The 23,541-nt window shown below is 47.9% G+C and overlaps 1 protein-coding gene and 1 long non-coding RNA gene across 3 annotated transcripts in view; both read left to right on the top strand.

The window, feature by feature from the left end:
* The window catches only part of LOC309525534, a 116,909-nt gene that overhangs the window by 10,617 nt on the left and 82,751 nt on the right, over window positions 1–23,541 (top strand). The gene's annotated exons all lie outside the window — the stretch shown is intronic.
* LOC309525001 (antigen-presenting glycoprotein CD1d-like) lies at window positions 157–23,239 on the top strand. Of its 2 annotated transcripts, XM_082210313.1 has the most exons (6): window positions 164–604; window positions 8,758–9,036; window positions 10,558–10,839; window positions 12,810–13,091; window positions 17,045–17,150; window positions 22,908–23,239. In XM_082210313.1, exons 1-6 carry the CDS (start codon window positions 283–285, stop codon window positions 22,957–22,959), a joined length of 1,323 nt encoding a protein of 440 aa, XP_082066439.1. In that variant the 5' UTR covers window positions 164–282; the 3' UTR covers window positions 22,960–23,239. The 2 variants fall into 2 exon arrangements, with proteins under 2 accessions (XP_082066440.1, XP_082066439.1); XM_082210314.1 differs by lacking the exon at window positions 17,045–17,150 and having other exon boundaries at window positions 157–604.

Raw genomic sequence — 23,541 nt, 5'->3', positions numbered from 1 at the left:
TGGGGGAAGCGAGGGGAGGGCCGAGCCGGGGCGGGCATTGTTCTGGGGCGGGACGAGGCGCCGCCCCTTCCAGGCTAGGCGAGGACGGAGCGGAGCGCAGAGAGAGAAGAGAAGAGGGGTGGCTCCTTCGCCTTCGCCTGCGCCGCGTCCCGAGACGGCCTCCCCTAGTGGCTGCAGAGGGCGGGCGAGCGAGCACAGGAGCCCAGGAAAACTGCAGCTGGTGCTGCTGCTGCCGCTCGGACTGCTTTCTCCACCCCTGGGTGGCAGGGCACCCATCGGGGAATGAGGCAGGTGCAAGGATGCGCGGACGGAACCGGCGTGGGAAAGTCGCCCGGGAGCGCCCGCTTTGCATGCAGAAATGCGATCCCGGCGCAGGGAGGGCGAGACCGTGTCCTGGAGTTCCGCCGTCGCTCCGTGGGTTCTTCCTTGCGGAATAGGAATCTCCCCTGCGGGAGGAGGGAAAGCGAGCTACTTTCGCTTTCCGCGCGTGCCCCTGCTTCCAGCGTGCACGTGAGAAGGGGCCAGAAGCGAGCCCTGCAATCTCCAGCCTGGGTGTTGCTGCTCTTTGGGTTCCTCGCCTCGTCGCCCTGCAGAGCCAGCCCAGGTATGTGAACTTCCTTTTTTAAATGGAATTTGGGAGATAGTTGCCTGGAAATAAGGAGTGCTTGGCATAGTATGCGAGCCTTGAAGTAGTGTTTCTGTGCTGTCACCTGTGGATTAAACCGAAACAAATGATTTCTTATTTAAAAAATCGCATTGCACTCGTTAATTGTATTTGTGGAATGCTCTACCCAGACAAGCTCCAAGCGAAAACTTCCCTCTTCAACTTTTTATGCGCGTTTGTAGGAGGTTTAGGCTATTGTTTTGTTTTGTTCTTGCTTCTGTTCAGTGCCAGATTTACGTATAAGCTAAACAAGCTATAGTTTAGGGCCCCACTCTCTTGGGGGCCCCCAAAAAAATTAAAGGGAAAAAAACTTGGATGTACATTTCCAAAATATAAGATAAAAACAAATGAAATGAAACCTACATACAGCAACAGTGCTTTGTGTTGTGTGGGTTCCTAGGATGTAAGTAATGGGCCCCGCCTGCTAGCCGGTTCCCTAAAATATCACTGGTTTGCCCATTTCTATATACAGTGGTACCTTGGGTTACATACGGTTCAGGTTACATATGCTTCAGGTTACACACTCCGCTAACCCAGAAATAGTGCTTCAGGTTAAGAACAGAACAAATTAAGTACTTAACCGGAGGTGCCACTGTATAGGGAGCCAACATTCTGCATGGACTGGTTGCATGGCAAAGGACAGCTGGACATATATATAAAGGGCCCCATTACCTTCAGTAGCTTAGGGCCTCATCAAACCTAAATCCGGCCCTGCTTCTGTTGTGTATTTTGTGATTTCATCTTGTGTTTCCACGTTGCCCTGAGATCTATGGGTGAAGGGTGGTATACAAACTTGAGAAATAATAAAATAAGAAATAATTGGCTTGCTAATGCCAGGATGCCAAGGTAAAATAAAATCCGGTTTGTGAATTACAGTTGTTGAAGTGCTGAATTATCCCTGTCTGTACTTGCCAGCATTTCATTCACCTCACTTTTTGATTTGGGGGCAGTGCTTGCTCCTTGGAGCTGTTTAGTTTGGAAGGAGGTTTAGGGGGTCTTGATGTTTGCCTTCTTTGGAGATTCACAAGTGGACTCTAGTGAAGGCAAAAGGAGACTCCGGATGCAGATTCTCAAAATGAGTAGGGCTGTCTTTCCAGTAGGGCCACCTTCTGTGGCAGATACTGGGGTGGCAGCAGTGGCAGACCCACAGCTGGCCGAGGCTGGTTCATTCGGGCAAATGGAGCAATGCCCCCGCCAACCACAGCCAGCCAGTCAGCCACCTCCTGCCTGCCTCTGGGCTGGGGGTCAGCAGGGCTGCCTTTAGCAGATGCAAATATCCACCCAGCGTCCCCAAATTACCGCAGATAGTGTTGGGGTGGCCGTAGCTGTGCACTGCCAGCCATCTGGGGGGGGCGCAACTCTCCCCCATGCCGCTGTGGGAGAGCGATCCCTGCAGAGGCTTGGGAGGAAAGCTGCACGCCTGCCACCCATATACAGCGGTACCTCAGGTTACAGACGCTTCAGGTTACAGACTCTGCTAACACAGAAATAGTACCTCAGGTTAAGAACTTTGCTTCAGAATGAGAACAGAAATCGCATGGCGGCAGCAGTGGGAGGCCCCATTAGCTAAAGCGGTGCTTCAGGTTAAGAAGAGTTTCAGGTTAAGAACGGACCTCTGGAACGAATTAAGTTCTTAACCCGAGGTACCACTGTAGTTGGCGGGGCGCAGCTGGCAGGGAAAGGGGAGGCCACCAGTAAAGCCGCGCAGCTCCCCCACTTGCTGGGGCGCCCCTGAGAGGCCAGCGCCCTGTGGGAAAGACGGCTCTGGGGGTCAGCTTCCTCTTCTGTAGCCGCAGTGTTGCCTTCATGGGACTCAAAGGAGGATGTGGGGAAAACTGAAACTAGTTGGTTTCGCTTGTCGTTGGATTTTCTCCAAACCATAGAGGAACAGGAAATCCTTTCAGGGTCCTTGACTTTTTGATCTAATCTAAATGTTAGTTCATGAAATTTGGGGAAAATATAAATATATATTAAGAAGCCCCCCCCCAAGTCCCAAAGTAGAGTTGGAAGGGACCCCTAGGGTCATCTAGTCCAGCCCCCTTGCAATGGCAGGAAGCTCAGCTAAACCATCCATGACAGACCTCTGCTTAAAAACCTTCAAAGAAAGGAGAGTCCACACCCTCCTGAGGGAAGACCGTTCCACTGTCAAACAGGTCTTACTGTCAGAACGTTCTTTCTGATGTTTCATCGGATTCTCCTTTCTTGTAACTTGAAGCCATTGGTTCGAGTCCTACCCTCCAGAGCACGGGTGGCTTTTCATGTGTGGTCTCTGGCTTTGAGAAAGCGTCATGCAAAGGAGGCTTATCTAGAATTCGGAGCGTGATGTTGAGTAGAGATGCGGGGAGGGGGGAGAGAACCTGGGGAAATTGGAGTGATGGTGACGCAATTTACCTAAATAAATAAAATATGGGTCTTTGTCAGAACATAAGAAGGACCCTGCTGGATCAGACCAATGGCCCATCTTGTCCAGCCTCCTGTTCTTCTCACAGTGGCCAGCTAGACGCCTGGGGAAACCTGCAAGCGGGACCTGAGCACAGGTTCGAATCCCCACGACGGGGTGAGTTCCGGTTGCTCCGTCGTAGCTCCTGCCAACCTAGCAGTTTGAAAGCACGCCAGTGCAAGTAGATAAATAGGTACCGCTCCAGCAGGAAGGTAAACAGCATTTCCGTGCGCTCTGGTTTCCATCACGGTGTCCCAATGTGCCAGAAGCGGTTTAGTCCTGCTGGCCACATGATCTGGGAAGCTGTCTGTGGACAAACGCCGGTTCCCTTGGCCTGAAAGCGAGATGAGCGCCGCAACCCCAGAGTCGCCTTTGACTGGACTTAACCGTCCATGGGTCCTTGACCTTTACCTACCCTCCAAGAATTTGCTCATCTAAGTTGACGACCATCACTGCTCCCTGTGGGAACAAGTTCCGCGTCTTCATTATGTGGTGCGTGAAGTATTTTTTTTAATCGGTGCTGAATCTTCCAGTACAGTGGTACCTTGGGTTAAGTACTTAATTCGTTCCGGAGGTCCGTACTTAACCTGAAACTGTTCTTAACCTGAAGCACCACTTTAGCTAATGGGGCCTCCTGCTGTAGCTGCGCCATTTCTGTTCTCATCCTGAAGCAAAGTTCTTAACCCGAGGTACTATTTCTGGGTTAGCAGAATCTGTAACCTGAAGCGTATGTAACCCGAGGTACCACTGTATTTGGCTTTGCTGGGTGTCCGCAAGCTGCAGTATTATGAAATAGGGAGAATGTTCCCCCCCCATCCCCTTTTTTCCAAGCTTATCAACTTTTATCAGGTCACATGTTAGTCACCTTTTCTCTAAACATAAAAAAAGTTCCAAAGGCTGCAGCCCATCCTCACAGGTGTAACGGTTCCTTACCTTCATCCCTTTTAGTTGCCCTTTTCTGAACCTCTTCCCCCTCTACAATACCCTTTTTGAGGTGAGCTGACCAGAATTGTATTCTGTATTCCTAAATATGGCCACAACATAAGATTTCTGTAATGGCTTTAGGATATTGGCAGTTTTCTTTTCAGTTCCTTTCTTCATGATCCCTAGCATGGAATTTACCTTTTTCACAGGCACAGCAACATCTCCATCAAGATGAACCCAAAGTCTTGTTCCTGTTAATTTCCTGGCTGTTCAGACCCCATGAGCATATATGTAAAGTTACGTATTTTCGCTCTGACATACCTCACTTTTAACACTTGTTTACAACAAATGGCATTTGCTGGTTCCCCACCCATTCACTCAGGAGGAGAGAGCCTTTTGGAGTTCTTCAGAATTTCTTTTTGTTATAACAGCCCTGAACAAGTTAGTACAGTGGTACCTCGGGTTAAGAACTTAATTTGTTCTGGAGGTCCGTTCTTAACCTGAAACTGTTCTTAACCTGAGGTACCGCTTTAGCTAATGGGGCCTCCCACTGCCAGCACACGATTTCTGTTCTCATCCTGAGGTAAAGTTCTTAACCCGGCGCTACTATTTCTGGGTTAGCGGATTCTGCAACCTGAAGCGTCTGTAACCTGAGGTACCACTGTATTATAAACCACAAACTTTGTGCCACAAGGAAATGATTATAGTCTTTTTAAGGTTCCACAATACTGTCAGTCTTTTGAAAAGCAGCATTCTCAATGCTGGGTCGAGTTGACAACTTTTAAAGCGTATTCTGCACCTGCCTATATCAATAGTTTAATGTGGTTAGCAGGTGCTAAACGTTTTGCCAGGGAGATATTTCACTTGGTGACATCTGTAGAGAATAGATATTTTGGCATCACAGACCACTGTTCAATGGAAAGGAATGGGCTGGTCTCTCTGTCAGCTCAGCAAAGGGAGACAAGATGAGCACTATTTCATCTTCAGAGGGGTTATAGGAGGGGTTCTGTCTCAACTCCCGCACTTCTGCAAGTTGCACTAAAACGAAACCGTTATTGCGGTTAATGTGGCAGTAAATGGTGGCTGGTACCAAAAACAGGTGTTCACACGGTTTGCAGATAAACAAGGTCTAAATAAACTTCACGCAGCACATCTCTTTAACGCACGGATGCAAGAATTTTAAACTGTATCAAAATACAGTCTCTATCTGATAGCCAATGATAACCTATCACCTGTTTGCTAATAGCCTGGAATTTTCCCCCTCCAAACTTGTAGAAGCGTTGTTTAGAGTATAGAATGTTGACCATTGTTTTGTTCATTTCTAGGGAGTCTAGTTCTCTCCTTTTTTAGTTCTATAAGTTTAAGGAGTTTTTTAGATCCTGTTTGTTTGTAGCGTGATGAGAGGACCGTGATGTCTTGTTCTGTTTTGCTAACTTTTGAGGTTTGTTTTTTAAGAGATTTTTTCTCTTTTATGCAAGCTCCTCTAGTGACCACTTTCATTGCATCCCATAGGAGGGGAGTTGTTATATTGTCTACATTGTTTTCCTTGAAGTAGTTTTGGAGAGTTTTTGTGAGACTCTCTCTAATTTGTTTATTTGTGGTTAGGATGGGACTGAAGGACCACGATGGGGTGGTTTGCGTTCCCTCACCTGTTTTAAGGGTAACTTCTACTGGGGCATGGTCTGTGATTTTAGTGTTACCTTTCTTGTTTTTAAAACATTTCCGTGCACACACACAATGCATTATCTCATAGGAGCAAATATATTCTTGTCCATTGCCTTGCAACAAACAAAAGCTGCAATTCTGCATTTACTTGGTGGAACGGAGAGAACCAGTGGGACGTGGTTGCCTCTGGAAGTAGGAAGGGCAGGGAAGGACGTACTGGGCTGTGTGTGTGTGTGTGTCTGTATGGCAAAGGGGGCATTGATTTCAGCAAGTTGTTGTTGTTGTTGTTTAGTCGTGTCCGACTCTTCGTGACCCCATGGACCAGAGCACGCCAGGCACTCCTGTCTTCCACTGCCTCCCGCAGCTTGGTCAAACTCATGCTGGTAGCTTCGAGAACACTGTCCAGCCATCTCGTCCTCTGTCGTCCCCTTCTCCTTGTGCCCTCCATCTTTCCCAACATCAGAGTCTTTTCCAGGGAGTCTTCTCTTCTCATGAGGTGGCCAAAGTATTGGAGCCTCAGCTTCAGGATCTGTCCTTCCAGTGAGCACTCAGGGCAGATTCCCTTAAGAATGGAGAGGTTTGATCTTCTTGCAGTCCATGGGACTCTCAAGAGTCTCCTCCAGCACCAGAATTCAAAAGCATCAATTCTTCGGCGATCAGCCTTCTTTACGGTCCAGCAAGTTAGACATCCTCAAAGCAGCAGATTTGTCCACAGAATGGTTTTGGGTGGTGATACTGGGCCCCAATGGTCATTTAGTGCTAGGGGTGCTTCTGTTCAAAATGCTCAGTGAGATCTTGAGAAGAGGAATGAAATTGAGGAAGCTCCCAAAAGAGGAAATGTTCCAAGTCGTGAGTGACACAAACTGGCTGCCAATGTTTTCCAATCATGACAAAGAGGCAAAATTTCTTGGTACCCTAAACAACTGTGCCCTAGAATGGCTGGAAAAGGTGGCGACCCTGGATTTAGTCTTCAGTGGCACCCAGGACCTGGTGCAAGATGTAAGTGTTGTTGAGCCAGTTGGGAAAAGTTAGGGTAGTGTTATTAAATTAAATATACATGTCAATGGCCGATTGCCAAGAACGCCGTCACATTTGATTTAAAAACAGGAAATCTCGCCAAAATGATGTGGTTGCATTTCAGTTTCCTTTTTACCAGTCAGGAAGGTTAAATCGCTCTCAAATGTGATTTTTGTTGTTGTTTTTAAACCCAGTATTAGACGCTGAGGAGCCACCAAATTCTAAAAAAGAAGCAATAAAAGACAGTTAAAAACTTACACAAAGATTTTATGTAGACATGCACTGGACTCGTTCAACGAGTTATTAGCAAGACTAAAGACCTTTCTAACAACTGAGATACTTAATTCTGTTACAAAGCGGGCAAAGGATCAAGAGAGATGGTTTGATTTGGAGTGTAGACAAGCAAGGAAACGTCTGAGATCAACCTACCGGAACTACAGAAACACCGGAGCACCCTTGCTATTTATGGCTTACATCGATTTAAGACGAAACTATAAACAGCTATTAAAGGCAAAAAAACAAAAAGCTGAGAGATTGGCCTGGTGTAACTTAGTGAAGGCCTCGAATGAGAAAGATTCAACCTCCTTCTGGCGTACTATTAGGGGGCTCCTGGGCCAAGAGCAGATTGGTCCCACATGTACTGTATATTGCTCCCTATATAAAGATCTCAGGGACGAGACCATCGCGCCGCTCCTGTCTGCCATCCCGGGCCACTCTTGCGAAGCCAAGCTGTTCTCACTCCTGGCCGACCAGAACGGCTCAACAACAGAGAAGGTTGCCAAATTTGTCGAGAGAGCAATGAGATTGAGAGCTGCTACCTGAGTGACATTAGCGTCCTCGCCCAGATTCCTCTCCTAGGATTTTACTATTATTATCGTTATGTTTTGCTACTATTATTTTGTCGTCCCCTAAAATGTATTTTATATAATTGACTTTTTAGTTTTATTCTTTGTGTGTTGTATTGTTGTTTTATTGCTATGGCCGATGGCTGACGCAAATAAAGATTCTTATCTATCTATGGAAGATAGACTTGCCTTCTTGTGATTATACGTAAGAAAGAAATGGTGACAGCCGGTGGGAGGCTTTTTAGGGTTGCAAACACCAGTGTGGTTTGGCCGAGCTGTGGAGCAACTTTACCAACACAAGAGTGGCTGTAGCTGATCTGGGGTGTGTGTGTGTGTGTGTGTGTGTGTGTGTGTGTGTGTGTAGAGCAGGGCAGTGGCTGTGTGGACACATTGGGAGGAGTGCAGTATTTGCATCTTGTCACCCACCTGCCCTGCCCAGATTAGCTGCAGAGACGCAGATGTTGCAGGGATAGTTCTGCCCCACCTGCTGTGTCTGGCGGGGGGGGGGCTTTCCTGGTCATTCTCCTAAGTGGGACCCCCCCCCCGGGCTGTCTTCCCCTGATGCGATCACCAGTCAAAATTCTCTCCTCAACTATTAATATTAAAGGCAGAGGAGCTCTTCCCCTCCGGAGCAATTGGCCATCTGAGTGGGACCTAGATGTTTCCTCTTGCCTATTATTCATAGACAGGGTGCGGGTGGCGCTGTGGGTTAAACCACAGAACCTAGGACTTGCTGATCAGAAGGTCGGCGGTTTGAATCCCCGTGACGGGGTGAGCTCCCATTGCTCAGTCCCAGTTCCTGCCAACCTAGCAGTTCAAAAGCATGTCAAAGTGCAAGTAGATAAATAGGTACCACTCCGGCAGGAAGGTAAACAGCATTTCCGTGCGCTGCTCTGGTTCGCCAGAAGCGGCTTAGTCATGCTGGCCACATGACCCGGAAGCTGTACGCCTACTCCCTCTGCCAATAGAGTGACATGAGCGCTGCAACCCCAGAGTCGGTCACGACTGGACCTAATGGTCAGGGGTCCCTTTACCTTTTTATTATTCACAGAATCATGAGAGTCATCTGGTCCAACCCCCTGGAATGCAGGAATATGCAGCTCTCCCATACGGGGCTCGAACCCGCGGCCTTGGTATCATCAGCACCATGCTCTAACCAACTGAGCCAGCCAGCCTTTATTTATCTACTCTTCCCCCACCAGCCTCCCTTCCTCTCCCAGAAACACCCCATGCCCTCCACATGCTTCAGACGGTGGTGTTCCACAATGCCAGTGACACTGACATCGAGGGCGCTACTTTTCTGGGAGACGTGGCGGTAGTTACGTTGGATACCAACACCTGGAAGTTCAAGTTCCTCCAGCCTTGGGGCATAAGCGGCCTCACACCTCAAGAGTGGGACGATCTGCTGAAGATTATCAAAGGCTACTTCCTAGGCTTCGTACAAACCATCAACAAAATGGTCATGTTTCTCAAAGGCAGATGTAAGTATCGCCACTGGTTCTGTTCTTCTAGGAGTGCTGTATCTCCTTGGTGAAGAGATCATCTGAATCAGGGGTAGGCAACTAAGGCCCGGAGGCCGGATGCGGCCCAACCACCTTCTAGATCGAGCCTGCGGACAGTCCAGGGATCAGTGTGTTTTTACATGAGTAGAATGTGTCCTTTTATTTAAAATGCATCTCTGGGTTATTTGTGGGGCATAGGAATTCGTTCATATTTTTTAAAAAAAAAAAAATGGTCTGAGGGACAGTGGACCGGCCCACGGCTGAAAAAGGTTGCTGACCCCTGATCTAAATGGCTTGTGCCCCTCAGCCTCTACTGGGCTGTGTGTGACAGGAGATTCCTCTGTTATCTGATCCCCCCCCAGCCCCATATTCTCAGGTTTGGTCCTGCTCTCTGTGTGTATAGAGTTGCATTGTGGGTATTTCTAGGTCAGGGACTGGGCTGAGGAGGAATGGTGGAAACCGCCTCCCCAGCCTGACCCTTCCAGAGAAGAAGAAGACAGTTCAGAATTACAGCAGGGGTTTGAGGGAGATCACAGCTCAGAGGCAGATGAGGGGAAAAGTGGAAAATAATGGGAGAGGAGGAAGAGGAAGAAGCGCCAGAGGGGAGACAGCTGACGGACACAGTGCCTTTAGAAAGCATTCCAGACCCTCCCTCTCCCAGAACCTGGCAAACCCTTCTCAGCACTTGTAGCGATGACTCACTCGGGACAACGCCATTGACCCAAGAGGCTGCATTCCCAAGCCTCTCTCTGTGAATATTGAATAGAAAACAGCTGGTAAGGCCTTTTCCTGTCTTGTCCGTTCCTGGCAACCTGGCATGGGGGTTGGTTGCTCTGCCGCCTGACAGTGTATCATGGGCCCCTGGTCTCTTGCAGGCTTTGGAACCCAGTGCCCTCAAGGCGCTTTGGACTAAAACTCCCATCAGCCTCAGGGAACACAGATTTGTTTAATTTTTTTTTTAACCCATCCAAGTTGGTGGTCATCACTCCATTTTGTGGGAGCCAACTCCATAATTTAATAATGCACTATGTGGAATTCATGGGACTTGAGGGGGTGGAGAGGGTGACCCCAATCCCTGCAAATGTGGGGGTTAAATTCATGGGAGTTGGGAGTGCAGAAACATCGGGAGAGCTGAGAGTTCCCACCACCTCTGCCTTAGAGGCGCCACCATTTCTGTACATCTTTAGCAGAAGCTCGCACCCGACTTAATATACCCGTCTTTTGGGAGCAGGAAATAATTTGCGGTGGGAAGCCCCCAGATCCTAAGCCAGAAGAGCCTTCTGCTGAATGTAACATATCAGAATGCGCTGCAAAGTTTTGTTCATTTTACTTCAAAATATTTATATACCACTGGATTGGGGGGTGGTGGAGGGGGGGAACCCTCAAACAATAAAATAACATAAAAAATAAAAGCTGCAGAGAAAGGTCCTGTATCTTTACCTTCTAAGGACTCCCTTTCCATTTCTTTTATACCTCCCAATAACTCATTTCAACACCCAGATCCTTTTGTTGTGCAGTCCTTGATCTTTTGTGAGTCCACGTCCAACAGCACGACGAGGGGCTTCTACGACGCTGCCTTAGAAGGAGAATCCATTGTCACCTTCAGTGCAGATAACGGCAGCTGGGTTGCTCTGCAGGAGAATGCGATGGCTGCCTATGTTCAACAGATCCTGAACGGTGACAAGGGCACAGTTGCAACTCTACAGTTCTTTCTGCTGAGCCAGTGCATCAGAGCTCACAACACCTTCCTTGAGACCGGAAAGGAGGCTGTGCAGAGGCAGGGTGAGGCTGGAAACTAGCAATTTATTTACTTCCTTTTTCTTTTTGCTCCAAGGAACAAAGGGCAGCACACGTTCTCCCCCCCCCCCGAGATAAATGAGGAAAAAACTCACAGGCGTTACGCTTCCCAATTGCACAGACTGGAAGCTTCCCACTCTTGGGCTAATAATCCACTTTCAAGGGGGTCTGTGGTTTTGAGCAAGAACTCCAGCAATCTGCTCCTGCTGCTCACGCATATTTGATCTGAATTACACTTTGGCCCTTTGATCATGTCACAGCAGAAGGATGTGTCAGAAGTGGGATTTGAACGCACACCCCCATTTGGAGACCAGAACACCCAAGAGGTGGGAAGGAATCAACCTTGAGTCTGGTGCCTTAGACCACTCGGCCATCCTGATGGGCAGGGAGACGGGCGGCGCTGTGGTCTAAACCCTCTTGGGCTTGCCGATCGGAAGGTTGGCAGTTCGAATCCCCTCAATGGAGTGAGCTCCCTTTGCTCTGTCCCAGCTCCTGCCAACCTAGCAGTTCGAAAGCACGCCAGTGCAAGTAGATAAATGGGTACCGTTGCGGCGGGAAGGTAAACAGTGTTTCTATGCACTCTGGCTTCCGTCATAGTATCCTATTGTGCCAGAAGTGGTTTAGTCATGCTGGCCACATGACCCGGAAAGCTATCTGTGGACAAACGCCGGAAAGCGAGATGAGCGCCACAACACCACAGTCGCCTTTGCCTGGACTTAACCGTCCAGGGGTCCTTTACCTCACCTTTTACCTTTACAGCAGAAGCTAGAACAGGGCTACTTCAGTTACCTTGATGAGGTCCTGAAACAAGTGTGGGTAAACCTGTGACGCTCCTGAACTACATCTCCCACTGCCACTTGCCATTGTTATGCTAGCTGGGGCTGATGGGAATTGTAGTCCAGCAAAACAGGCCCCAAGGTTCCCCACTCCTCTTCTGAAGCCTCTAAGCTAATAGTCGGAACTAGTTCTGTGAAAGAACAATCCCTGCACCATTTGCTATGCTCTGCCTCTAAAGTCCGAGGCAGTAATGCTGTGACTTTGAATCCCAGTTGCTGGAAGCCACAGGCCAGGCAGGTGGAAAGCACTATTGTGCTCAAATCCTGATTTCGGGTTACCCCACAGGCATCTGTTGGCTGCTGTGAGAACAGGATACAGGGCTAATCCAACAGGCTGTTTTTGTTTGGAGAGACTGCCACCTTACCTGTTCTTGACCACCCACACACACACACCCCAGTTTGGTTTAATAGGTATTAAATGTGTTGCACATCCCACCTCAAATGACCCCAAATGTAACGACACATAAAAAGCATAACCTCCTACACAGCTGAATCTACTTGCGACTCTTCTGTACACAAGACAGGGAGGTGACTGCGTGCAGCAATCTCAAATGGGTGCCGCATATTGGAGATTCATTCCCCGTGTCTGCAGTCATGGGATTGTTGTCTTTCCCATGACGGTGTAGGTTTTCATTCTGCAGAGTGGGAAGTGACAGAGACAGGATGCTTGTGTTACTGTGTTCCGTGAAGTGGGACTATTGTCCTTTGTTCTCTCTCTTTGCTATCTGATGCTAGAGAGAGAGGGAGCCATGTTGCAGTGCTCCGTGTGTGTTTATATGAAAATAAGGTAGATTAGCCAAAATGCTGAGCTGCTGAGGTCTCTTACACAAGCTGTGAAGTTTCTGCGGTGTGCCGATGTCTCCAAGGCATCAGTCGCTGTGATGTTCGGGCAGAAGAAAGCTTTTGAAGCTCCCAAATGATCGACCAGGAGCGAGAGAACATGCCAGTTGGGCATGTGTCTCTACCAGGGTCCTACCCGAGAGTAGGACGGCTCCTGACACCGCACATCCAGTGCTTGTGCAAATCATCTCAGATTCTGGGAGGCTCGGGCCAGAGCATAGCGTGATATGGCTTTGTAAGCATATGTCACTTACGTTCTGAACTGTACTGCTCTCTCAGTGTCGCCAGACTATCAGGTCTTCACCCACAAGACCCCGCCAGCCCCCGACTCTTTGCTGCTGGTTTGCCGAGTCACCGGCTTCTACCCACGACCCATCAACGTCTCCTGGCTGCAGGATGAGAAAGAGCTGCCCAGCTCAGACTTCAACTCCACCGAGATACTGCCTAACCACGACCTGACTTACCAGATCAGGAGTACTCTGGTTATTAAGTCAGCGGATGAGCACAGATACGCTTGCAGGGTGCAGCACATCAGCCTGGGGGTGAAAATCATCCCTTGGGGTAGGTACTTTGGGTATAGAAAAATATTGCACGTCTCTGTTAGGAAGAGGGTGGCACGCATTAGCTACTGCTTTATTTTTGAATGGCAAGGGATGGCAGCGATAATTCCCACACCCCATCCCCTTGCTGGTCCTTATTCTGCTAAAATTGTTTCCGGGGTTAGCTGGAACTTCACCACAAATGAGAAGTTATTTTGAAAGAAAAAGAAAAGTTCCTATCTTGATTACTGAGCCAACTTGTTTACTGAGCCAGCCTGCAAAGATTACAGTATCTCGAGCCTTTCAGTGGGCAGACAATTGCAGAAACCTCGCCTTTTTTGTTGACTCTTGAACCTCGCCGGGACGATTATGAAATACGAAGCGCTATTTCTGCTGTTTGGTTACATAACATGATTGGTTACTGCATGCACTTCATAGATATTTTCATCTCTCCCCAGGAACAACTTTAACCAATCAAAGTGAAGGTTTCACCACAGTTGGGATTTGTGGTTCAAGAGAGGATTAGTACATTTTTGTTGTTGTTGTTTAGTCGTTTAGTCGTGTCCGACTCGTGACCCCCTGGACCAGAGCACGCCAGGCAGTGATGAGTATAGCATCTAGATCAAGGGAAGTAATAGTGCCACTGTATTCTGCTCTGGTCAGACCTCACCTGGAGTACTGTGTCCAGTTCTGGGCACCACAGTTCAAGAAGGACACTGACAAACTGGAACGTGTCCAGAGGAGGGCAACCAAAATGGTCAAAGGCCTGGAAACGATGCCTTATGAGGAACGGCTAAGGGAGCTGGGCATGTTTAGCCTGGAGAAGAGGAGGTTAAGGGGTGATATGGTAGCCATGTTCAAATATATAAAAGGATGTCACATAGAGGAGGGAGAAAGGTTGTTTTCTGCTGCTCCAGAGAAGCAGACACGGAGCAATGGATCCAAACTACAAGAAAGAAGATTCCACCTAAACATTAGGAAGAACTTCCTGACAGTAAGAGCTGTTCGACAGTGGAATTTGCTGCCAAGGAGTGTGGTGGAGTCTCCTACTTTGGAGGTCTTTAAGCAGAGGCTTGACAACCATATGTCAGGAGTGCTCTGATGGTGTTTCCTGCTTGGCAGGGGGTTGGACTCGATGGCCCTTGTGGTCTATTCCAACTCTATGATTCTATGATTCTAGGCACTCCTGTCTTCCACTGCCTCCCGCAGTTTGGTCAAACTCATGTTCGTAGCTTCAAGAACACTGTCCAACCATCTCATTCTCTGTCGTCCCCTTCTCCTTGTGCCCTCCATCTTTCCCAACATCAGGGTCTTTTCCAGGGAGTCCTCTCTTCTCATGAGGTGGCCAAAGTATTAGAGCCTCAGCTTCACGATCTGTCCTTCCAGTGAGCACTCAGGGCTGATTTCCTTCAGAATGGAGAGGTTTGATCTTCTTGCAGTCCATGGGACTCTCAAGAGTCTCCTCCAGCACCAGAATTCAAAAGCATTAATTCTTTGGCGATCAGCCTTCTTTATAGTCCAGCTCTCACTTCCATACATCACTACTGGGAAAACCATGGCTTTAACTATACATATCATTTATTTACATATTTTAGTTCATGCAATGCATGCATCGCTTGATTGTAAACAGACAAAGAAACAAACCCCACCTCTCAAAGTGGTTTGCAAAGAACCGAAAACAATTATTACTGTTGTTACTATTATAATTTACTTACATCTCACCTTTTCCCCAAACCAGGATGCAAGGCAGCTTACACAAATTAAAACAGGACAAATAAAATGCAGAAAGCTAAAAACATAGAAAAGGTCATCATTAAAGGTTAATTAAATTCTAAAATATATAAAGCAATGTGAAGAACAGGATCTATTAAAACACAAACAGTAAAAACAGTGCAGCACTATTAAAAGTCCTTTCCTTAAATATCTGTTAAATCCCAAAGGTCTGTTGGAACAAGAAAATCTTTTTCCAAATTATTTTTATTAATTTTCCAAATTATTACAAATCCAACCAAATTACATTTAATACAGTTTCTTGAAATCAGGTTTCCCGCTCCAGTTGCAAACATATGTCGATCGTTTCCTCCAATAGCTGCATCATTTATTTAGTGTCCAGTTGTCATCTTTCACTCTCAGTTACATCATCATTACAGCTGAATTCTTGTCCCTCTTTACAAACAGCGCCTCTGTTACATCTTATAAGTATAAAATCCATTTCATGTGTGTAGTCCTTCATGTACAATGGTGTTTCAGACCTGGTGGGCTGGTGTGGAGGACTCCCTGGTCCTGAATGGGGTAACTGTGCCCCTGAAGGACCAGGTGCGCAGCCTGGGAGTCATTTTGGACTCACAGCTGTCCATGGAGGCGCAGGTCAATTCTGTGTCCAGGGCAGCTGTCTACCAGCTCCATCTGCTACGCAGGCTGAGACCCTACCTACCCGCAGACTTTCTTGCCAGAGTGGTGCATGCTCTGGTTATCTCCCGTTTGGACTACTGCAATGCGCTCTACGTGGGGCTACCTTTGAAGGTGACTCAGAAACTGCAATTAATCCAGAACGCGGCAGCTAGACTGGTGATTGGGAGTGGCTGCCGAGACCATATAACACCGGTCCTGAAAGATCTTCATTGTCTCCCAGTACGTTTCTGAGCACAGTTCAAAGTGTTGGTGTTGACCTTTAAAGCCCTAAATGGCCTCGGTCCAGTATACCTGAAGGAGAGTGTCCACCCCCATCATGCAGCCTGGACACTGAGGTTTTTAATATTTGGTTGGTAGCCGCCCAGGGTGGCTGGGGAAACCCAGCCAGATGGGCGGGGTATAAATAATAAATTATTATTATTATTATTATTATTATTATTATTATTATTATTATTATTATTTTATTACTCCCTTCCATTGTTCAGTTCATTGCAGTGTTTATCTGGATGGTACAAGGTCATTTTCCATTCCTTCCGCTGTTCACCAACTAGAGTATGCGCTGCAGCCATAAATAACTCACAGAATACATGCCCAGGCTCCAGTATTAAAAGTTCTTCCTCTGTACACAGTTAAGAATAAAATCTTTTCTCAAATTTGGCCTCTTGCCAGATCTATTTGGCAGCCGTTCGTTCTTGTTGTTTTTCATTCATTTTCCAATCAGGCTTGAGCAGCACAGTGGGATGCAGTGAACTCCCCAGACCCCACTGGGGAACATTGCCAGGATGTGCCCTCATAAATCCGGGTTCCCCCCTGCCTGAAGCTCCTCGCTGCCTGTGGGGGGCAACCGCCATTGACTTGGGACGCAAGCTGGAGACCTGAAACAAGAAAGTCTTCACCTACTGGTGGAAGGATAGCAGAGACAGCTTTGGGGAGGGACTTAGGGAAGGACTTTCAAAGTCTGGGAGCTGCTGCCAAGAAGGCCCTCTCCCATGTCCCCACCAAATGTGGCCCTAAGGGTGGCGGGCCTTAGAGTAGGGCCTCCCCCAGAGATCACAGAAGCTAAGCAAGTTCATATGGAAGAATAAGGTCTTTCAGCCCTGGTTCAACAGTTTGGTTGCAGCTTGATGGGCCAGATGGAAATTTGGGGGCACTTTTCAAGGGACAGTAATCCAGACAGGATGTAACTAAGCAGAGGTCAAAGCTACATCCACCAGACCTGTGTCAACGATAGCATCCCAAGTGGTTTTCTCAGCAAAGTGCGGAACAAATTGTCCACAGCAGGCCGCCGAGTGGTCTGAATTCTCCTCATGTGGGCCAGCGTGCAGAAGACCCCTGACTACTCAAAACAGCCTTGCTGAACAGCTCCTCACACTGACACTCTGTAGGAGAGGAAAAGTAATTTTGTTCGTTGCCCTCACTGCCACAGAGTAGGTATTCAACAGTAGACTGTGTTCAGTTAGACTCAGCTTGGTTGTAGGGTGGAAACATCGTAGTGACTTGTTGTGGGTCTCCTCTCTCTCTAATCCTGTCGCCTTTTCTTTTCTTGTCTACCGTGTTCCCCAGATGGCAGAGGAAACAAGGCTGCGCTAAGTATATGGATTGTCATTGCTTTAATAGCTGTAGTCGCAATTCTGGCAGGTGCAGTAATTTGCCGGCGGAGGAGACGTAGGTAAGTTTTCCTCTAATCCCTTTTCAAATGTTTGCGATTTACAAAGAGCGGGACGCAAGTGGGGGCCATCGCTAGCTCTGTGGCTTTCGGGGGAGATTCCCAGAGTTTCCTTTGCTTTCCCCCCTATTGCATTTATTTATTTATTTCATTTATACCCACACCTTTTCCCCCCAAGGAGCCGAAGGTGGCATACATGATTCTTCCATAGCTGTCAACTTTTCCCTTTTCTTGCGGGGAATCCTATTCGGAATAAGGGAATTTCCCTTAAAAAAGGGGAAACGTTGGCAGCTATGGGTTCTTCCCCCTCCTCATTTAATCCCCACAACAACGCTGTGAGGTAGGTTAGCTGTGGCCAAGAGTCAACCAGCAGCAAGATTGATGGCTGAGTGGGGATTTGAAACCGGCTCTCCAAAGTCCCTAGTCACACTCTAGCCACTGTAAACACACTGGCTCTTTACTTTGGATCCAAAACTAGTCCTGGTATTGGTATTTGCAGGTAGAATCATAGAGTTGGAAGAGACCACAAGGGCCATCGAGTCCAACCCCCTGCCAAGCAGGAAACAGGTAGGGAGCAGAGAAAGAATAACACACACACACCGCCAAGTTGTAGCTCATCAGCTGCACAGATGAAAGAGCAGCCAAACTCGGAGAGCCATCTGAAAGTTACACCGTTGTTTGTTTGTTTGAATTTATATACCGCCTTAGACCCGGAGGTCTCAGGGCAGTTCACAGAAAAGATCACAATATATAAAATCAAAATAATAATAACCCAATGACACCCACCCCAAAGGAGCCACATTTTAAAAGGGTATAGGATATCCATCAGATCAACCCAAGACCTGGTTAAAAAGGAACATTTTTGCCTGGTGCCTAAAGGTGTGAAGTGAAGGCGTCAGGCGAACTTCCCTGGGGAGAGCATTCCACAGGCGGGGGAGCCACTGCCGAGAAGGCCCTGTTCTCGTGTTGCCACCCTCGGGACCTCTCAAGGAGGCGGCACACGAAGGAGGACCTCAGAAGATGATCTCGGGGTCCGGGTAGGTTCATATGGAAAGAGGTGGTCCTTGAGGTATTGCGGTCCTGAGCCATTTAAGGCTTTATGTCAAAACCAGCACTTTGTATTGGGCCTGGAAATTCATTGGTAGCCAGTGCAGTCGGACCAGGATCGGTGTATTATGCTCAAACCATCTTGCTTCGGTGAGCAACCTGGCCGCTGAATTCTGCACTAGCTGAAGTTTCTGATGCATCTTCAGAGACAGCCCTACATATAACGCATTACAGTAATCTCACCTTGAAGTTACTATTAGCAGCTGGGCAGTCCGTCAGCAAAAACTGTCTAGCCTCTGGCCACTTCAACGAAGCCATCACTAAGAAGCGCCCAGGACACGGTTAGGATGAGGGAGCAGAAATATGAGGACAGAAATCTGGCCTGATTCTCAGTAGGTCACAGAGCAAGTAAGTTCACACCGCATTCCAATGTGGTTGCCAATCACTGGGCCTTTGCCATATAACAAATTGCAAGCACTCAATTTCAGTGGTGAAACGTCAGCTACTAAGGTTGCTGAGCTGTGACTCCAGGGTTCCTGCAAGCAGGAAGTTGAGTGTGTCTCTTTGTGTTTGTGGGGGGTAGGTACAGTGGTGCCTCGCAAGATGAAAAGAATCCGTTCTGTGATTCTCTTTGTCTAGCGGTTTTTTTCGTCTTGGGAAGCAAGCCCATTGAAAGATTAGCGCTATTAGCGGCTTTTAGCTGCTTTTTGCGGCTTATCTGCTGATCGGATCAGCTGATAAGCGGCTTAGCGGCTTAGAAAAAGGGGGGAGGAAAAAAAACCAGCAGGAACTCGCAAGACATTGTCGTCTTGCGAAGCAAGCCCATAGGAGATTCGTTTTGCGAAGCACCTCCAAAACGGAAAACTTTTTCGTCTAGCGAGTTTTCCGTCTTGCGAGGCATTCGTCTTGCGGGGCACCACTGTACTGGTTAGTGTCGAATGTCTGAACCATGCATTTAAATCTCACTGCTTCCTCCAAATAATCATGGGAAGTCTACTTAGTTCAGGGTGCAGGGAATGATAGCTCTGTGATGGTAAACTACAGTTCCCATGATTTTTTTTGCCTGTGCGATGGGAAGAGCCATGCCTCCTAAAGTGTTAGGAGAACTGGGTTCGAATCCCTGCTCAGCCATGAAGTTTTTGGGTGACCTTGGGCCAGTTGCCATCTCTCAGCCTCACCTACTTCACAGGGCTTTTGTGTGGTTAAAACGGGAGGAGGCAAATCATCATAATAAATTTTTATTTATACCCCGCCCTTCCCAGTTCAAAAACTGGGCTCAGGACGGCTAACAACAAATTTAAAACACTTAATTATAAAAGCAGCATAAAATACAGTATGAAAACATGAATAACAATAAAATTCAAAATTCAGAAATCAATTTAGGGCAAATAAGCATTAGATAATCCCCAGGGATAGCTGGCCGAATTCCTGCTTGGGCCAGCGAGGAGGCCAGGGGAGAATTAGCTGTGGGGTCTCAGAGCGGGTAATCTTCATAAAAGGGGAGGGGGAGGGAAGAGAAGGGAAGGGAAATAAAAGATCAGGCTGAATTCAAATTAAAGGCCAGGTGGAATAGCTCTGTCTTACAGGCCCGACGGAAGGAGGTTAAATCCTGAAGGGCCCTGGTCTCATGGGACAGAGCATTCCACCAGGTTGGAGCCATCACTGAAAAGGCCCTGGCCCTGGTGGAGGATAGTCTGACTTCCTTAGGGCCCGGGACCTCTAAACTATGGTTATTCATGGACCTGAAGGTCCTCTGCGGGGCATACCAGGAGAGACGGTCCTGTAAAAAAGAACCACGGACGCTGCCTTGAGCTCCTTGAAGGAAAGGCAGGATAAAAATGTAGTGTGCCAATGAACAGGCCCAGATTTCTCCTCAGGATGAGCGACTCTCCCCACAGAGTCTGAACGCCACAGTCATGGTCTTTTCCTAAAAGGACATTATACCAATTTTAATTGGTTTCAGTAGGCAGGGGCAAAATTGGGTGGCAAACGCTAATCTTTACAGCACAGGGTGGCTAAATTCTAGATTACAACTTGCAGAGATTATTTCGAAGATTTCTGTGCTTAGATCAGCTGAAGCTCATGCAGCTTGAGCCGTAAATTCATTCATCACAAACTTGGGGGTCATGCCCCTTTCATCCACGTACATTTCTGATTGGCTTTGTTTTGAGAAGTGAATCAGAAAAGGGAGTTGGAGCCACTGCCGAAATCAAGGTTTGCTTGTGAATACCAGAGCGGGGAAGGGGGGTGTTGCCTTCACACGCAATTTGTGGTTTTCCCCAAAGCAGCTGGCAGCCATTGTGAGGAAAGGAGACGCTGGCTTTTGAATATAATACTACTACTACTACTACTACCAATAATAATAATAATAATAATAAATTATTTATACCCCGCCCATCTAGGTTTCCCCAGCCACTCGGGCGGCTTCCAACAGAATATTAAAATACAATAACCTATGGCGCTGTGGGTTAAACCACAGAGCCTAGGACTTGCCGATCAGAAGGTCAGCAGTTGGAATCCCCACGACAGGGTGAGCTCCCATCGCTCAGTCCCTGCTCCTGCCAACCTAGCAGTTCGAAAGCACGTCAAAGTGCAAATAGATAAATAGGTACCGCTCTGGCAGGAAGGTAAACGCCGTTTCCGTGCGCTGCTCTGGTTCATCAGAAGCGCTTAGTCATGCTGGCCACATGACCCGGAAGCTGTACACCGGCTCCCTCGGCCAATAAAGCGAGATAAGCACCACAACCCCAGAGTCGTCTGTGACTGGACCTAATGGTCAGGGGTCCCTTTACCTTTATTAAACATTAAAAGCTTCCCTAAGCAGGGCTGCCTTCAGATGTCTTCTAAAAGTCTGGTAGTTGTTTCTCTCTTTGACATCTGGTGGGAGGGCGTTCCACAGGGCGGGTGCCACTACCGAGAAGGCCCTCTGCCTGGTTCCCTGTAACTTGGCTTCTCGCAGCGAGGGAACCGCCAAAAGGCCCTCGGCACTGGACCTCAGCGTCCGGGCAGAATGATGGGGGCGGAGACGCTCCTTCAGGTATACTGCAGAATGGTCCCCCCACCCCGACTCCACTTGCGTGCTTAAGGCAGCAGTCCACAGTCTATATCTACCTTGACATTTCTGATGTGTTTCCCCTCTAACCGGTTGCAATCCGAAGGGAAAAAAATAAGCCACATTTAAGCTGAAGTGTACTACTATTGTGCATGCACAGATAGCAGCTTCGTGAGCAGGCGTCCTGGGAAGGGTGTGTGTGTGTCTGTGTGTGTGTGTCTGTGTGTGTGTGGTGCTGAAGCGGCAGGGAAACCAAACAGGAAATCTGCATTGGCAGACATCCCTGCCCTCTGGTGGGAACAGGAAATGCAACTTGAAAAGCGGGGTGGGGGGTGGGAGGGATGAACTGCATTTCAAACTGTATTCCATGGAATGCTGAAACAATAGTGTCCTATACATTCTCACATGCCACCGAGATGCCTGGTGGATAGCTCAAAAGCAGCTACTGAACCACAGCTAAACCCCTACTACCGATGCCCCGCTCTGCTCCCTCTGCAGTGTGCAACTACAGCGGCACCTTGGTTCTCAAACTTAATCCGTTCCGGAAGTCCGTTGGAAAACCAAAGTGTTCGAAAACCAAGGCGCACTTTCCCATAGAAAGTAATGCAAAATGGATTAATCTGTTCCAGACTTTTAAAAACAACCCCTAAAACAGCAATTTAACATGAATTTTACTATCTAACGAGATCATTGATCCATAAAATAAAAGCAATAAACTATGTACCGCATTCACACAATCAATCAATCTGTAGCTGAACTGGATTCCACAGTCACAAAAACAAAACAAAAAAGCCGCAAAAACAAAAGTGCAAAATAAATAGCAAAAATAGACAGACCTCAGCGTAACACTTAAAACGGAAGTGTGGCACTCAAAACGGAGCACGTTCAGTTTCCAGAAAAAGTTTGCAAACTGGAACCCTTACTTCCAGGTTTTGCAGTGTTTGGGTTCCAAGTTGTTTAAGTACCAAGGCATTTGAGAACCAAGGCACCACTGTACAGAAGAGTTTTTTTCTTTTGCACTCTCAGTTCACACTCGGCAATAGGCCAGTTTAGGAAACTCCCTCTCCATGAACAGACTTTATGCTGCAGAACGTTTCCCAGAATCCTCTGCAACACGCAATGGTTCTTTGACGGAGCAGTCAATGTAGAAAGTTATCTTACGGCAGAAAAAACTTAACAGCAACAACAGGAGCAGCAGCATCCTTGGCATACAGAGGTCAGCAGAGTGCAAAAGTTGCCTGGCCAGAGAGCGTTTTATCAGATACACGTGGCCAAGATCCTATCCATGTGGATAGGGCCTGCCCTAATAATAATAATTTATAATTTATACCCCGCCCATCTGGCTGGGTTTCCCCAGCCACTCTGGGCGGCTTCCAACAAAACACTAAAATAAAATAACCTATTGAACGTTAAAAGCTTCCCTAAACAGGGGCTGCCTTCAGATGTCTTCTAAAAGTTTGGTAGTTATTTTTCTCTTTGACATCTGGTGGGAGGGCGGGTGCCACTACCGAGAAGCCCCTCTGCCTGGTTCCCTGTAACTCGGCTTCTCGCAGCGAGGGAACCGCCAGAAGGCCCTTGGTGCTGGACCTAAGTGATGTCAGGATAGCAGCCTAGTGCTTCTTTCCAGGAACAAGCCACTTAATTTTCTCTTCTCGTTTCAGGAGCTATGTAAACATCTGCTCAGCGGAAGGAACATCACCAGCTGGAAGCTGAGGAAAAAAGAAAACCTCGCAGAACAGCAGAGATGCTGTCACTATCAGCATACAAACGCTTCCACTATAGAGGTGGCAAACTCTGGAGAAAGCTTGCTTGGGGCCTTGGAGGGATGTTGGCAGTGATTGGACTCGAACTCCCAGCAACTCCAACCAGTACAGAGGGCACCAGGTTGGCAAAGCCTGGCATAAGGCAGCATCGTGTTTCCAGCACAATTAGTCTTGCTGTAACGGTCAAATTATAACTTAAGGTTATGTGATCTTCAGTTGATTGCCTCAAAGCAGTACAGTGGTACCCCGCAAGACGAACGCCTCGCAAGACGGAAAACCCGCTAGACGAAAGGGTTTTCCGTTTTGGAGGCGCTTCGCAAAACGAATTTCCCTATGGGCTTGCTTCGCAAGACGAAAGCCCATAGGGAAATCTCCGTGGACCTCTTTTAAATGCTAGCGATGGGGAGCAAAGCCTTTCCCCCCCCCCTCCGGCCTTCAGAAGAGGTCCAGGAAGGCTGGCGGGGGCCGAAAGGCTTTGCTCCCCACCGCCAGCATTTTAAAAGCAGTCCGGGATAGCTTCCTGCTATCCCGG

The sequence above is a fragment of the Podarcis vaucheri genome (assembly GCF_965113315.1).
Source record: "Podarcis vaucheri genome assembly, chromosome: 2".
Classification (NCBI taxonomy): domain Eukaryota; kingdom Metazoa; phylum Chordata; class Lepidosauria; order Squamata; family Lacertidae; genus Podarcis; species Podarcis vaucheri.
Note: the sequence above shows the minus strand (reverse complement) of the source record. Positions and strands in the feature narration are given on the sequence as shown.